Source organism: Leptomonas pyrrhocoris, assembly GCF_001293395.1.
Source record: "Leptomonas pyrrhocoris isolate H10 chromosome Unknown, whole genome shotgun sequence".
Classification (NCBI taxonomy): Eukaryota; Euglenozoa; class Kinetoplastea; order Trypanosomatida; family Trypanosomatidae; genus Leptomonas; species Leptomonas pyrrhocoris.
The window spans coordinates 372,513-388,636 of NW_015438374.1; the positions used below are offsets into that span (position 1 = coordinate 372,513).

A 16,124-nucleotide genomic window follows, 5' to 3' on the forward strand; every position below is an offset into this window, starting at 1 on the left:
CGATCGATGAGGTGCGTGGTATCCGTAGAGGCGATTATTATTATTGCTTATTACTGTCATTGTTGTTTGCTTTCTCGCCAGTTTTTGCTTTCTTCCGTGGTGAGCATGCGTCTCTAAAAAAGAGAAAACAAAACTTCTGAGGGCGAGAGAGTGCGTGCGATGACGGCTGCGTCAGTCGTGTTGGGCCAGACCGAGCGCCAGAGCTGACGCAGCACCAAATCTGCCTGCTTTTCTGCCGGTTTTGTTTCTGTGTTTTTGCTTCCCCTTTTTACTTCTTCTCTCTTGGTGTGACGAAACGTCTTCAGTTTGGACTCGAACCCACCGTGTTTTCTTTTTCTTTTTCCTGCGCTTCCGTTGTGTTGCTTTTCAATCTTCTCTTTTTCATCTCGTGCGAAGCGAGTCAACGACAAACACCACAACACAGTAGTAACGGGACATCGAAATGTATCCGGATAAAGAAGAAGAAAAAGTGGGTATGCAAAGATGATCGTGGTAGGAGAGGAGGGCGTCCCTTTATCAAAAGATAAACAGTCCGATGAAAACGCGGCGGTGCGCAACTCCTGGTGCGCGATCTGCTGCTGCCTTGAACACACACACGCACACGCGCAGAAGGCTGAACAGCTGCGTGTGGGAAAAGAAACGCTTAGGCATCCGCTCCCCTTTGGCTCCATCCGTATCGTCTCCGCCTTCTGTGGTAACCCCCTTCGCAAACAGCCCCCCCCCCCTCCGTACTTATTTCATTGCGGCTTTGCAAGAGCACGCTGACATTCTTTTCGTCTTCTTTCCTCTTTTTTCCTTTTGGCCGAGCTTATCGAAACAGACTCACATGCGCAGACAAAACGGATTCAGCTCAACTACCTCACTCTGCTTTTGCTATATACATTTTTTTTTTGTAAGCCGAGCTTCCCCTCCTTGGCGATCCTTACTTTCAATCTACAGATTTGATTCCTTCTTCGTTCTCTCTCGCAGACTCTTAAAAGGAAAGAAAGAGCGGCCATTTCGAGGTGTTCTACAGCACGTTACGCTGATCCTTTAGTGGGGAACACAGACACAGACGCACACGCACCGAGACAGCCGCAGTCGCAAGAACACAGCTATACTGTCATCCTCGCCGACTTGCCGTCGAATTGTATTCAGCGCATAGAACAAGAAAATAAAGAGGTCGAAACACCGCATGGACAACACAGAATTTTCCCAGAAAACACATACTCCTTATTTGTTCTTTGTTTTCACCTGTCAGGGCTTCGTGATACTTCGCGCACGCAGCAGCAGCCGCAGACGGAGATCACCGTTGCCGCTGCCTGCTCGCCATCCTGAAGCGCCTAGGAAACAAAGCAACGTTTACCAGAGCTGGCAGCAGTCCGAGAGAAGGGAAGGAAAAGGGGGGAAAATGCCATCGCATTCATCCGCCGCGCCTCTGCGGCCGAAAACAAACAAGTCCCCTGCTGCTTCTTCTCCCTCCATCTCCGTCTCCCGTTCTCCCACACCTCGGCAGGTCAGAGGTGTTAGTCCCGGTGCTGCTCCCTCGTCCGCCTCCGTGTTTCTGCTCTCGGTAGAAGAGCTGCAGCAGACCCCCGACAACCGCCTGCTGTCCTATCTCATGGATGCCTACAACGCTGTTCGCGCCATCACCCTTCGTCCTTTGCTGTCTGCCACGGCATCGCCTTCTCTCACGGTTGCTGCCGCTGCTGCTGCCGCCGCTGCGTCGTCCACCCGTCACCAGACGAATCCTTTTACGCCCGCCTACGTGGAGGAGCTCCTCACGCCGCGGCTGCTCTTTAGCGCAATTCCCGGTGTTTCTCAGCTTGTCGCCTGCCTGTTGTGCGACGCGGTGCGCCTTCGTCACGAGCAACAGCGGCAGCAGCGGTCAGCCAAGGCGGATTCGGGGAGTTCAGTGTCCAACACCAACACCAGCGCCAGCACCGCACCCCCGCCCTCTCCTCGAAGCACGCTGGAAAGTCAACAAGCGATGGAGCACGACGACGTCGCTGCCGGCGTGGCTCCGCTGCCGTTTCCACCTGCACGGTGCGGGGATGTGCTGCGGTGTATCGCACGCGTCTTTGCGGAACTCCTTCCTTCTTTTTCCTCCTACTCAGCGTCTTCTTCTCCATCGACGGTAGCGGCACCACTTCCATTGAAGCGCATCGCTTACCTGATCGAGCGCGCTGCCGTCTCCCACGTTTTTCGCTACCTTCTCCCGCACTGCGCCACGGCCTCCGAAGACACCCAACACGCCTTGCAGTCTGTATTTGACGCCGTTCGCTGTGCGACGACCAGTACAAACAGCAGCTCTTCTGCTTCGGCAGCGGGAAGCGCCGGCGGCGACCACGGCAGTCGAGCGGCGTCTGCGTCCAACGCGAGCGCAGCGACGTGCAATGAGATGGCTCAGCTGCTCACCGACATTCTGGCCGCCACACGCGACATCTCTTCTGCGCAGCTGACACCGCTGCTGGAGGAGCTGGCGGGTGCCTCGTGCACTCTGCGTCCGCCGTCAAAGACGTCGTCGTCGTGGTCGACCGTGAGCGCACGCGGCGTGGGCGGCAATGGCGGCAGCAGCACCGCTCTCGCCGGCGTTCTTGCAGCGAACAACGATGTGAGAGGTCCGACGCAGCTGCGCGGTGGCGCGCTCGTTACGGCCCGCGTGCTGATGGAGCAGGCGGACGTTGTGCTGCAGCCCGCGGTCGCAGCGTGGGCGGTGAGCGAGTTTAACGAAGGTGTGGAGGAGTTGCTGGCGGCGGGCGTTTTGCAAGAGGAGGCGGACGTGGAGGACGACAGCGACAAAGAGGAACGCGATGATGCGCTGAAGGATCAGGAAGACAAGAATCGACCGCCGCCACAGCAGCAGCGGCAACAGCGCACGCGTGACACACAACTATCACGCCGAGGTCGTGGACTGCGGAAGGTGGCACGTGTGTTAGAGGTGGTGGTCGCGCTGACAGAGCTGAGTGTTGATTTGGTAAGCCAAGTGCTGCCGACCATCGCGCCGCATCTCGAGCTCCCAAATGACGACCTCCGCCTCTTACTCGTACGCGGCTTTGGTGCGGTATTTGCGGCTCACGACGCAGCCGTGTCCACGTACACGTCCATCTTCACCGGTCCTTTCCTGAGCCGTTTCCTGGATGTGAGGCCCGCTATTCGCATGGAGGCGTTGCGTGTGTCCAGCATGCTTCTCGCGCAGTGCGTCGTGCGCAGCGGCGCCAACAACAGCGAACACGTATCCGCAGACGCATACGCCAACTGTGCCGCGCAGCAGGCTCAGCTGTGGGGCGCCTTCCGACTATGTTGGAGTCGCTCGCTAACCGACCCGCACGTGCTGGTGCGCAAGCAAGCCGTCTGCTCCGTCATCGAGGCAGCCTTGACCTCTCCCTTGCTGTTCCAGCAGCCACAGCAGGCGCAGACGCAGTCGCAGCCGCAACCATCCACGTTCCTTGCGCAAACAGTTGGCTTGCGCACGCGCGACAAGAACAAGCGGGTACGCGATACGGCTGTGGAAGGGCTCACGCGGCTGTACCACGCCTACCAACTCTCCTGGATTCCGAACGCGGTGCTTGACGCGACGCGCGTGGAGGCGGGTGGCTCGTCGTCTAGCACGTCGGCTGGCGCTGGTGCTGGTGCGGCAGCTGTATCGACCGCCGTGATGCTCGCGGAGGCGGTGGTGGAGAACCTGTTGCCTTCCCCCTCCGCCACTCCGCTGCCGTCCAACGTCCACATGGATGAGTGCGGAAAGCAGGAGACGTTGGCCCGCTGGATGGGCAGTGCCAACGCCTCCGCCACGCGGTCATCCATCGGCAGAGCAAACCTCGCCCTCTTTGATTTCGAACTGCCAGGCAACTACGACAGACCTCGTGTCAAAACGGAAATCACTACCAACGACGAAGAACGGCGCACGAGGGACGAGGGGGACGCCTTGCTGGGGTTTGCGCCGGTTGCAGCTACCACGGAGGAGACGGCAACGACGGCAGCGGCAGCAGTTGTGGAACCGAGTCCCACCCGTCGTTCACAGCACGCACTGTCCCCTGCGGCTCCCGCGACGGCGACGTACGTGGACGGCCTCCTCCACCTGTGCCGCAGCCTCGACGCCGCCCACTTCACGCAGCTGCTGCGGCTGGCAGAGAAGAAGCCGCAGCTCCGGCTCGCCGTACAGAAGCTTTTTGAGTTTCACGCAGCGGTAAAGGCGAGCAACGGGGACGTGAAGTCGGTCGAAGGCCAGCAGCGCATCAACGCCATCCATCGCCTCCTGCGCTTCTTGCAGGACACCACGGGGGCCCAGAGAGGGGAGTGGGATGCGTTGTTCCGCGCGAAGGATGACACGGTGCGCAGGGCGCTGCTCCGTGCGTGCGACTCGAGCCACCTTGACTGGGTCGACGTCCGCGATGTGTTGCTGCGTTCCCTGCGTGGCCGTGTCAGCCCGGATGTGTTTGCCTTCGTGAAGAACGCGCTGGTGCCGCAGCTGCTGTGGCCCACGCGACGTGACCACCTTCATGAGCTCATGCGTCGCCTGCACCGCTGCATCTACGTCAGCGATCGAGCCGAGGTCGTGGTGGACACACCAGAAGCCGTCGCGGTGCTGCGTGCGCTGCTCTTTTTAACTGCGGGCGCCCCATCGTATCACGTGTTGAGTGCGGCCGGGCTGGCGGAGGCGCTGCAGGCGGCTGCGACGCAGTCCACGGCGCCGCCTCCTGTGTGGTGTGCGTTGCTGCTGCAGGCGCTTCAGCAGTGGGCCACCGCCGCTGCATCCGCATCCTGTCCGAACGGCACAAACGAGAAGATGAGGACCCTTGTCGCACCGGAGCAACGCGATGCCTTGGTGCGTGCCCTGCGGGCCATGGCATTGGCGTCTCTCCCGATGCAGCGGGTGGCGGTCAAGAAGAACGAGGCGAAGAGATCGTCGGCGGCCTCGTCTTCCGCTTCTTCTTCCTCGACGACGGCGACATCTTCCCCGCTGGCGTCCCTCAAGCAGCTCGCGAAGCAGGCGACCCGTACACTGTTGGCGCTGGTGCAGGTGGCCGAATTCGCACAAGGCGCCGCCGCAGCCCTTCAGTCGCTCGTCGCGGACCTGACGCATGAGCTCACGCACGGGCGGGCGCTGACGAACGACGTGAAGACGGTGGCGTGGCTGGCGAGTGTGCAGGCGCTGTCGGCGCACCCACGTGCGAGCTCGGCGCTGCGCGTTGCTGCTGCGACCGGCTCCCCCGCAGTCACCAGCACCTCTACGTCCTCTTCCTCCTCTACACCGGAGTCGGCTGAGGCGCAGTTGCCTCCGCTGCTGCCGCACCTCGACACCCTCCTCCTCGCTGCGGTTCGTGATGTGAGCGACTCTGCCGAGCAGGCGAAGCTCCCCAAACCGCAAACCTCAACTGCGCCTGCTGCTGCGTCTAGTGGCCACCAGAAAGAAGAGGAGGAGGCGGTGATGACGGCGGTGATGCCGCCTGCCACCTACCCGTCGTATCCCCTTACACTCACCATGTCCGTCGCCGCCGCTATCGTGGACGGCACCTCCAAGGTGATGACGCGACTGGCGCTGAGCTGCCCGACAGCGAACGGTCTGCGCGCCGCCGCCGTCTCCGCCGTGTTGGAGAGCCTCTTGCAGGGCTACAAGGCTGTGGCAGGCCTGTCATGTGGCCGGGCCGGCCCATCGAGCATTGCCAGCTGCCAGCGCCGCCTCGCCGTGGAGAAGCAACTTGTCAAGCTCCTTGCGACGCCGACGCCGGCCATCGCAAAGGAGATGGCGGCCGCCGTTGTGTTGTCCGTTGAGGAGGAGGCACAGGTGCGGGAGGCGGTGCAGGCAAAGCTCGCCTCGCTCCTGCTCCAACGTTCCTGTGATATGCGCGTGGGTGCGCTGCTGCTGCTGACGGCCATCAGCGAAGACACGAAGAGCTCCTACCACCGCCTGCGGAGTTTGGTGGAGTCGATCGGCGACCACCTGCGTGGAAGGCAGGCGAGCCAAGGCGTCTCCCTCTCGTCTCCCGCCGCGCTCTACTGCTACTGGGAGTACGCCATCCCGTTCGTCGTGCTCTTCCTCGCTCACCACCCCTACTACGCGACGGAGGAAGCCGAGATGCAATTTCTGAATTTCCAGCGCGTGTGGCACCTCCTCATCGGCGAGCTCTTCCGGCACGGCACGCAGTGCGCCGGTTTCGTGGCGGAGCTGCTGAGCAACATCAAGCGCTCCGACGACGCGCTGGACCCGTCGAGCAACGCCACCCGTGTCATGTGTGATTTGGGCAGCCGCGTGTTGCTGGAGTGCCTCGGGCAGCGCCAGAGTCGCGCGGAGGACCTCCGCCGCTACCCGGGCGCAATTCTTCTGCCTTCTTTCTTTGTTAAGACAGCGCAATCCAGTCCGCAGAAGTTGCTAGAGACAGTGTACCTGCCCGACAACGTGCGCGTCGCACCCAACGCGGCTTTCCGCCTCGCACCTGCGTCGACCACCGGTGGAGCTGGAGCCACTCTGGGGGGAAGCCGCGGCAGCAGTCGACAAGCCACCTCACGTGCGCCGTCGCTGGCCGCCTTGGACGACGCGCCCGCCAAGACGGGACGTTCTTCAGTGGTCCACGTACAGCAGCAGCAGCAGCAGCGAACACCGTCCACGCAGCGCAAGCGGCCACGCTCGCCATCGGTGGAAGTGGCGGTAGCGGTGGACAGCCCGGCGGCATCGCCCTCCCTCTCGCCCTCCGTCACACGGCGTGAACGCAGCGAGCGTGCGGCCGCCTCTGCCTCGCCGCTGCCGTCCAGTGCCCCTTCCTCTGCCTCCTCGTCGTCATCGCCGCAGCGCTCCCAGACGGAGCCCGCGCTCGCTGACAGCTCCGCGACACCGCTGTCCTCCAGCGCACACGCCACGGCGGCAAAGGAGGAGGAGGAAGTAAAGATGCGACGGAAAGCGATTCAGAAGGGTGCGGTGGATGTCGCCCTGAAGGAGCTCTTTGCCGGGCTGACTAAGCCGCAGATCGCGCAGCTGCGGTGGAAGGTGGTCCGTGCGCGACTGGAGGAGGCAATCCAGGAGGCGGAGGCCGAATTTGAAGCGCAACAGCAGCTGCAGCAGCTGCAGCATAGAAGAGAGGGGTTTGTGGGTCAGGCGACCTTGACGAAGCCTCCAGCTGTAATGGTGGCGGAGGGGAATCTGGAGGCGTTGCTGCAGTACGCAAAGGACCAGCTTCGAGTGTGGTACAACGCTGCTGCAGCGTAAAAGGGAAAAGAAAAGAGAGGAGGAAAACACATCTTTTGTCGAACCGACGACAAACGCACAGAGAAAGAGGGCGAGGTCACTCTACCGTATTGGCATTGCTGCTGCGCTCGGCAGAACATGGCACCAACAACATCCGTGGAGAAGAACGGCCATCCATCCAAAATATTATCGTAGACAATTTAACAATTTTCTTTTTGCTCCCAGCGTTACTCGATGGATGTTCGCTTCTCTTTTTCTGCGTATTCTTATTTCCAGGTGGATGCATAGCGCAAACGCACGTGCGATGTTTTGAATAGGTATTCTTTCAATAGGAACCAAAACAGAGCAAAATCAAAAACCAAGTAAAACTGCCATTGTCATCAACGAACTTTTATGGCCTGGTGATAAGAAGAAGGTATGCTTTCTTCGGCTGCCACCTGTCGTGCCTTTTCCTGTATAAACTGTCTCTCTTGCTGCGATGAAGTGAACTGTTTGCCTCCATCATGAACGGGCGACGACGCAGCTATGGTTTTGATTTGAAAAAGAAGAGGAATAAGAAGAGGGCTTGACAAGCACTGGGGAGGGGGAGGGAGGGAGGGAGGAAGAGGAAGGGTAACACGTTTGCTCTCCCCCGGATAAGCTCTCTCTCTCTCTCTTGTCGTGCAGCGCCACGAAGCTCGTTACTACTTCGTTGTTTTCTACCGCCCCCCCCCTTCTCCCTTCCTCCTTCCTCCTTTCTTCATTTTCGTTTTCCTTTGGTCTTCGGCTCCCGGCGCTGTGTGCTCGACGCCTTCGCAGTACCCCTACCTTGTATGTATAGATGTACCTTTACAGATATTGTTTTCTCTTCTTCTTCTTCTCTCTTTGCTTTGTTTCTCTCGAATTTCGAAGCCGCACCTTTTCCTTTTTTCTCTTTTCTTCTCCGGTGCTGCTCTCGTCTCCATAACCACGAGGGGCATCTGGGGAGCACATACTTTTGTACCTCGCCTTTCTTTCCTTTCTCTTGACCAAAGAGACAGCATAGCCGCGACAACACACACACACACAAGCAGTGATGGAATCGTCCACATCGCCTGTGAACCTCGCCAGCCCCGTCACGCCGTCCTCCGCACCAGACGTCATCGCAGAAGGCGTCGGCGTCGTGGTGCGAGTCCGGCCGCTCTCCACCAAGGAGAGGGCCGACCCCTCCGTGCACAACTGTATCCAGGCGCTTTCCGACATCGTCGTCATTGATCCGAATGCCCGCAAGCGATCGGCCAGCGTGGACGGTAGGGCGACGGGGCGCGCGGCGACTTCGCCAACTTCTGCATCGTCCGCCGCTGCTTCCATGACGCCCGCGTCGCAGCCGATTCGCAGCTCGACGCGGCCGTACCAGTTCTCCGTCGACCACGTGTTCCACTCCCACGCCGCACAGATTGAGGTGTACGAGGAGTCGTGTAAGCGCATTGTCGAGGGCGTCTTCCACGGCATTAACGGTTCTATTTTGGCCTACGGCGCCACAGGGTCCGGCAAAACCCACACGATGTTCGGCAGCACCATGAGTGCCGCGGGCATCGTCTACCAAGCGGTGCAGGACATCTTCGCAGAGAAGGATCGGCTGGAGGAGGAGGAGGGCAAGCGCGTCCGTGTCAAGTGCAGTTTTCTGGAGGTGTACAACGAGGAGGTGTTCGACCTGCTGGTGAAGGCGGACGGCAGCAGCTGCGACGGCGGTGGCGGCGCGGCGAGCACGACGGCGTCTGGGCCGCGCCCGAATAAGCGTGTCGCACTCCAAATACGCGAGACGGGCCTCAGCGACAGCGATGCGCGCGGCGCCACGGGCAGCGGAAACGGGAAGCTGCACATCCCAGGTCTCACCCACATCTTTCCGGAGACGTTGGAGGACTTCACCCGGGGTGTGGAGCACGGCCACGCCCAGCGCTTCGTTGCCGCGACAGGGGCCAACGCGCAGTCGAGTCGGTCACACGCGATTATCACGGTGGAGGTCGAGGTGCGGGATGTCCCTGCGGCTGCGGTTGCGGATGACGGCGGCTGCGCCTCTCCCACCGCTTCAGGCCAGCGCGAGGAGGATAACGTGTCCGATGGACAAACACCGTCCAATAACACGGCCGCACCGCGCAAGAAGCAGCCCGCGCCCACCGTGACGATCGCGTCGATCCAGTTCGGCGATTTAGCGGGGTCGGAGCGGGCCGCGTCGACGAGCAACACCGGTCTGCGCCTGCGCGAGGGCGGCAACATCAACCGCTCCCTCTTAGCCCTCGGCGCCATGGTGCAGAGCCTTGCCCAGCAGAAGGTGAAGAGGCGCCAGACCGGCGGCAAAGGCGGCGGCAAGATGTTTATTCCGTGTCGTGGGTCGAAGCTGACGCGGCTGCTGCGAGACTGTGTTGGCGGCAACTGCCGCACCATGATGCTCTTCTGCATTAGCCCCAGCACAAAGCAAATCGAGGAGACGGTCAACACGATGAAGTTCGCGATGAACGCGCGGGAGATTCAGGTGTTGGCGCACCGCAACGAATTCGCCGTGAACTCCAGTCAGCTCGCCAAGACGCAGGAGACGGTGATTGAGGAGCTGCGTGCCGAGCTGGCCCGAACGCGCGCCACGCTGGCGCTCTACACCGGCGAGGAATCGGCGCTAAATGAAGTGAAGGAGGCGAACAGCAGCAGCACACCCGTGACGTCGACCAAGTTGGAGAGCCCCTCCGCGTTCGGTCGACAGCCATCGACCGTTTCGATCGAGAGCCCCACTGTGGGGAACACGAACCACAATAATAATAGCAGCGGTAGTGAAGACGGCCCAGCTCGTCTCGGTCTAGCGACGACGGCGACGACGGCACCACCGCGGCCAAACACTCCTCCCGCGGCTCCTCCCCGCGGAACGGTGACTCCGTCGGCCAGCATGAGCGGTGGTGGACACCCCGGCACCTTAACCGCCTCTCCCTTCTCTGCCAGCGCCGTAGAGATGTCGTTTGGCAGCAGCGGCACGCCGCGGCCCTCCCTCAGTCTCCGCACCGCACGTCCCTCCGTCTTTGCCGAAAACACGCGTCTCTTCTCGGATCTCGAGGCGAAGCTGAAAGACTTCTCGGCGCAGAAGGAGGCGCTCTACCACGAGGTCCGCGAGGCAGAAGAGCGCGAGCGGGACGGAGACGCTGAGCTGCGTGATTTGCAGTGGCGCCTCGCCACTTTCCTCGTCAGTGACGCTTACGGCAGCCGCGCGCGCGGAGAGACGGATCTGAGCAGCATCAGCTCTACCGTGGGCGTCGCCGGCCTGCGCAAGACGATTGCGAGCATGGAAGAGGCCCGGGCGCGGCAGGCGTCGCAGCTAACGGAGCTGACGGATCGACTCGAGGAGGCAGATCGGCAGTTCGCGGCGACACGCAAGTCGCTGCTGCGGGAGCGGCAGGGTACCGCGCTGGAGCTGCTGCTCGACAACGCGCGCCTGCGGCAGAGCTGCACCGAGGCGGAGTGTCTCGCCGCGCACTACCACCAGGAGTGTCGCTCCCTGCTGAACGGTGAGGCAGAGTACGCGGAGGCGCTGAGTAAATGCGTGGGTGCCCTGCAGCGGGTCCGTCCGATTCTGTCCCAACTCCTCCCCCGCAGCCGGCCCGGCAGCGTCGACGCCGGCAGCGTTGCGACAGCGATGGAGGTGACGGATGTGGCGCTGCTCTTCGCCCTGCTGCCGACCGCGTCGACGGGGCAGCGCATGCAGACCTTCGAGTCCGCGCTGCGCTCGACGACCGTCGTGCGGCTGCCACACGGCGCTGAGCAGCTGCGAAACGAGCCGGAGGGTCCGGTCTCGCCCGCCCCCTTTGTGCATCCGCCGTTGGCACCGAGCCCGTCGAATCGATCGGGCAGCGGCAGCCCCATCCGCGGTGTCCGCTCCAGAATCACACCGCAGTCCAATCAACTCGCGGAGCAGTTCCGCGACCTCGTCGCGACGGCGGAGTCGCTGCACCTGACCGGTGGCGGCGACGGAGGCAACACTAATACTAGTAGTAGTAGTGCGAAGGGCGGCGGCGGTGGTGCGCGGACGCGGCACGGTCGTGATGCCGCCGCGCCGGCCCGTGCTCGTGCGTTTGGGCGGACGGTCAGTCTTACCGGTTTGACCGCCACAAAACCCACCGCCGCAGCAACGAGAGCGGGAGCAGCGGCAACGAAGATATCAACAGCAGCCGCGAACAGCGGCAAAAAAAGGAAAACTGCCGGGCGTTCCACTGGGGCTTCACGAGGAGATGGCGGCGGCGGCGGCCGAGGGAAACCGCGCTCGGCAGCCGACGTGTCATCTTGTGAGCGCAACGACGCCAACGGTAATTCAACTGCTGCTGCTGCTGCTGCGGGAGCAACAGCGATGCGCACCGCAGCGTCATCAGGCGTAGCGGCTCCGCGACCGTTGCAGCGTTCCTTGTCTGCCCCGGTCCCGCTCAGTCGTAGCGCATCTGCGCGTGTCACGCCGGTGCGCGGCGGTAGCGGGGGCACCGTGTCAGGACCGCTCGGAAAGCGAGGAAAGACAATGACACAAAAGCCCGCGACTGCGATCCCCTTCAGCGGCGCACCACACAATAGTCCCAGCCGCGCCACGCGGGCGAACAACGCGGCTTCGCTGGAGAAGACGCCGGAGAAGGCCACCAAGACTGTCGGTGCCTCTCCGGGTCATCGCCTTTCCCCGAAGGCGATGTGGTCAGTAGCGGGCACCAACCCCTCCACAAACAGCCAGAGCAACAAAGGAGGAGGTAGCAGCAACATCAACAACAACGGCGGCGCAGCCGCCTTTGCACGCTACAACACCACCAAGGTGTTTCGTACGTCAAGCAAACATCAAAACGGTGACGATGCTGACCGGCTTTCTCCTCTTGCTGCCGAGGCAGCGCCGCGCGCTTCGACAGCAGAAGAGGCGCCCCACAGCGCCGGTAGCGGCAGCGCACCGAGCAGCAGCCATCGATCAAAAGGCAAAGCACACTGGCCTGCTGCAGGGAAGCGCGCGGACGTCGCAGGCCCTGCCAGGCGTCGCAGCGGCGACCTCGCAGCGCAACTGTCTCAGCGTAGAAAAGAGCGGCGAGAACCGGCCGCGGACACGAAGCGGAGACGCGGTGCGGCACACAAGATGTCGCGGCCGAAGCCGTCGACCGGAGACGCGACGAAGCCATCCGTTGACCCACACGCAATGACCAACTTCGACTCGCGATGCAGCCGTCCGCGAAACAACACCGGCACCACCCTATCCCCGCTTCTGTCGTCGTGCAGCAGTCTGGCCGCTGACCTCGACGGCGCTGACCGCCTTTGTGGGCTGCGCGAGCGCGAAAACGGCAGCGATGTCAGCGTCGGCAGCGATGCCCGCTCGCCGATGGCGAAGGAGAAGCAGCGAGCGGCCGCCAACAGCATGGTCACGTCGCTCGACAACACCCAGAGACCGTTGCGTGACGGACACGTGCGGCTGACGGTGGCAAGTCTGCTGGAGCGTGCGTCCACGGCGCCTGCTATGCCGTACTACAGCACTCGCTCCCCGCTTTATCCGCAAGACGGCGGTGTGAACCTGAACAAGGAGAACCGGCAGTACTTCGCCGTGCAATCGCGGACGCGTACCTCGCTGCCGGATGACCTGACAGTGAGTCGCAGCACGCTTTTCTCGGATTCTCCTCCACACAACCGCGATGTGGCCGCTTCAGGGAGCCGCCGCTAAAGAGACTCCACCGAGACAAGGCAACTACCACCACCACCCTCTCAAAAAAGAAAGGTGATGCGGATGACAACGAAAAGGCCGCGCAGTACGCAGCCACGCTCACAGATGTGCGTGGGTACGAATGCTATTTTCGTTTTTTCCCCCTTGACAAAGCTCGAAAAGGGTAAAGACATCAAGAACAACGCGCTGTGGATGTGCCTTGCTGTTCAAATGTTTATGGCCGCTTCCAAAGCCCTTTTTTTCTTTCTTGCTTTTCGTTCTGTGCTTCGCCTATTCGTTTTGTTCGCAGCCGTGAGCGCAAAAACGAGCGTAACGCTGATGATAAACTGTTAAGAAAAACCTGTTTATCTTCCTGTTTGCTTTTTGCGCGCCACGGTTTGATTAATGCTGTTGCGTCGTGTGTGCCCGTTTCAGAATGCCAGTTCTGAGTGTGTTTTCTTTTTTTTTTTTGCTGTTTTTGTTGTTTGTTTCCTCATGTATTCTTAGCCAACGTTCCGCCCCCTCCTCCTCCTTTATATCTGTTGTTTCTGAGGGGTTCTTGTAGCGTCTCCACGTCGCCTTTGTTTTTGTTGTTTGTTCTTGCGGTGTGGAAGGCACGCTGGTTGGTGCGCGCACTTTGCTGTTGTCCTCCTCTTCCTCCTCCCCCCTATACGAAAACACAACGACTGTTTTTTATTGTTCTGTGTTTTCCTCCACTAGAAACATCTTAGACGTTCCAACTCACTCCCAATCCTTTCGTATTGTTAGCTGCTTTCTCAAACTGGCGTTCCTTTGCTGATCTCACAAGTATATATATATCGATAACAAAAACTGTTTCCTCGAATCGTTTCACTTCATTTTTTCCTTGTTCTTCGTGTAGTAACTGTCTTCCACGTCCTTCTTTCCTATTTATTTCAGCGAAGCAGCGTGAGGTGCGCAACGACATCAACAAACCAAAGAAGAAGAGAGAAATAGAAGGTATAATCCAATAAAGGGACCTTTTGATCTCTGCGAACACCAGAGGGGAGCATTTGACGACCTGTATGCCTCTCCTTTTTTCTTTCTTTTCTTCGCCGAAGCGCAGACATACATCGGCGCGAATTGGGTCGCAGAGTGATGGCGTGCGCAGACTCTGTGTTTGATAAATTACAGAGTTTTTATTTGGTGAGGGCGTTTTTTTTTTTACCAGCCGCAGAATCACCTTTTTCGTCATCGGTCTCGCGTGTGGGGTAACCCCGGTTTGTGGCCGCGTCATTCATTTCATGTTGACGTCCTCCTCCTGATGTATTACCTCACCCACTTCATCTTTCACGTGTCTCGCCTTTTCTTTTGCGTGTGTGTGTGTGCGCGCGCGCTGAAAGCTGGCGCCAACTCCTGCTCCTTTTGATTTCTGCCGAACTTCGCTGTTGCATGCGGCTCCGTGTCGATAACTGTTCCTGACATTCGGTTTTTCTTCTTTCCTCTCGTTACCATCTTCATGCGACTTGGCAGCTCATCACCGTTCGTATATACATATAAATATATATTAGTATATAAATATCCAGGGGACTCTACGCTCCGGTTCGCCCATTGAACCTGTGTGAAAGAGAAACATATTTGCCCTTGATCGTGCCGGTTTTTTCCTCCCTTTCTTTCCCACAACAACGTTGCACCGTTTTGTTTCTATTGCATTCTTACCGCTCTATCATCATCGTCAGCATCATCATCAGCATCAACATCATCACCTCTCTTTCCTTTGTTTGTTTGTTTCTATTCCTTTCTTCGATATTTATAATTCCCTCCTTCCTTTCCTCCTTCTCTCTTGTTGTCTTGCTAGTGGTTGCTGAATATTCCTGCGCTAGGAAAGAAACAGAAGAAAACATGTCGGAAGCAAAGAAGGGCCACGTCGACGAGGTCACGCAGTCCGCTGCGGAGGAAAGCGCGAGGAAGGACAGCAAAACCTCCAACGCACCGGCGGTGGTAGAGTACAAGACCCCCTTCGCCTTCTCTGGCCCGACGCACGAGGAGGCCGGCCGCGTCTATCGCCTACCGAACAAAGCCGACTGCTACGCCTTCCGCACCTTTGCGGACTCCCTCGACGGCTTCACGCTGCGCTACAGCCGCCCGCACGAGGTAATGGTATGGGACCGCAAGCTTCCGAATGAGCCGATGCACGTCATTAAGGTCTTCGGCGTCTTTCGCAAAACGAAAGAAAATCCGCAGGGCGGGTGCGCACCACGAGAGCTCTACGACATGCTGCAGGACCCCATTTTTCGAGAGGACTGGGACGACTACCGGCTGGAGGCGTTTCGAGTGGTGAGCCTCAGCGCCAACACTGACATCGGCTACTACGCGGCGAAGAGTCCTGTGCCGCTCGTCGCGAACCGCGACTTCGTTAACCAGCGCATGTGGCACGACGCCGGACAGGACGAGTTCGTCATCTTCAACACTTCCGTGCCGCACACCGCGGTGCCGCCGTCGTACCAGAAAGACACGCATAAGAACAAGCACGGCGAGTTCGTGCGGGCGATGTCGAAGCTGACGGGGTACTTGATCCGCCCGTGGCGCAGCCCGACGACGGGGGAGGTGGAGGGGACGTCGCTGACCTACATTACTCAGACGGACCCGTGCGGGCGGATTCCCACGACGATCACGAACTTCATCGCGACGAAGTTTGCGCCGAACACAATTCGCAACGTCGACAAGGCCATTCCACTGTTTCGGACGTGGTTTAAGAAGCAGCTCGAGGCGGGGACGTATAACAAAGATTGGGATCAGACGCCAGAGTGGTGGGTGGGAGAGGGCGAGGGCGCCGGCGCAGAGGTGAAGAACGAGACAACCGACTTCGCGGTAGCGAAATGGAAGGAGGAGGCGGATAAGAAGTCGAAGAAGTAAAACGACACTGAAGGCAGCGAAAAAGGACGAAAAACAAACTCAAGTATCTGCATGAGTGCGGGGGAGCAACATTTTTGTGCTCGTTGTGATCTCCCCTTCCTCTCTCCCTCCACAACAACAACAGCACCAAAATAAGAAAGGACAGGGATAGTCGCCTCTGAACGCTGTCCGCCTTGTGTATATCTCCTGCGTATGGGCGCTTGCGTTTTCCTTGGTCTCCTGCGGTCTGACGTCTCTTCACCTTTTTTTTTTTGTTTCTGCTGTGAGAAGAGAAAAAAAAACAGGGAGGTTGGTATACAGCAACAAACCCCCCTCCTCTCTCCTTCCCCCTCCCCCCCCCCAAAACGGTGTCAAGCACTAGAGCCTTTCTTTTTCCTCTTTGCTCTTCCGCCTCCATTACTCCTTCCCGTAAACCAGCACACGGTGTGCGCCGGCGAT

At 59.6% G+C, this 16,124-nt stretch overlaps 3 protein-coding genes across 5 annotated transcripts; all 3 read left to right on the forward strand.

Moving 5' to 3' along the window:
* Positions 1-818: 818 nt before the first annotated feature.
* ABB37_07382 (hypothetical protein) lies at positions 819-7,183 on the forward strand (the record flags this gene model as incomplete). The annotated part of the gene is made up of 1 exon (XM_015806000.1): positions 819-7,183. Exon 1 carries the CDS (start codon positions 1,601-1,603, stop codon positions 7,181-7,183), a length of 5,583 nt encoding a protein of 1,860 aa, XP_015655477.1. The 5' UTR covers positions 819-1,600.
* Positions 7,184-7,958: 775 nt separating this feature from the next.
* On the forward strand, positions 7,959-12,833 carry ABB37_07383 (putative kinesin; the record flags this gene model as incomplete). 2 transcript variants are annotated; one of them, XM_015806001.1, is made up of 1 exon in its annotated part: positions 7,959-12,833. In XM_015806001.1, the coding sequence occupies exon 1, from the start codon at positions 8,217-8,219 to the stop codon at positions 12,831-12,833; it is 4,617 nt and encodes a 1,538-aa protein (XP_015655478.1). In that variant the 5' UTR covers positions 7,959-8,216. The 2 variants fall into 2 exon arrangements, with proteins under 2 accessions (XP_015655478.1, XP_015655479.1); XM_015806002.1 differs by having other exon boundaries at positions 8,052-12,833.
* A 1,338-nt stretch (positions 12,834-14,171) lies between these two features.
* Positions 14,172-15,686, forward strand: ABB37_07384 (putative mitochondrial hypothetical protein; the record flags this gene model as incomplete). Of its 2 annotated transcripts, none has more annotated exons than XM_015806003.1 (1): positions 14,172-15,686. In XM_015806003.1, exon 1 carries the CDS (start codon positions 14,673-14,675, stop codon positions 15,684-15,686), a length of 1,014 nt encoding a protein of 337 aa, XP_015655480.1. In that variant the 5' UTR covers positions 14,172-14,672. The 2 variants fall into 2 exon arrangements, with proteins under 2 accessions (XP_015655480.1, XP_015655481.1); XM_015806004.1 differs by having other exon boundaries at positions 14,302-15,686.
* Between the last annotated feature and the right edge of the window lie 438 nt (positions 15,687-16,124).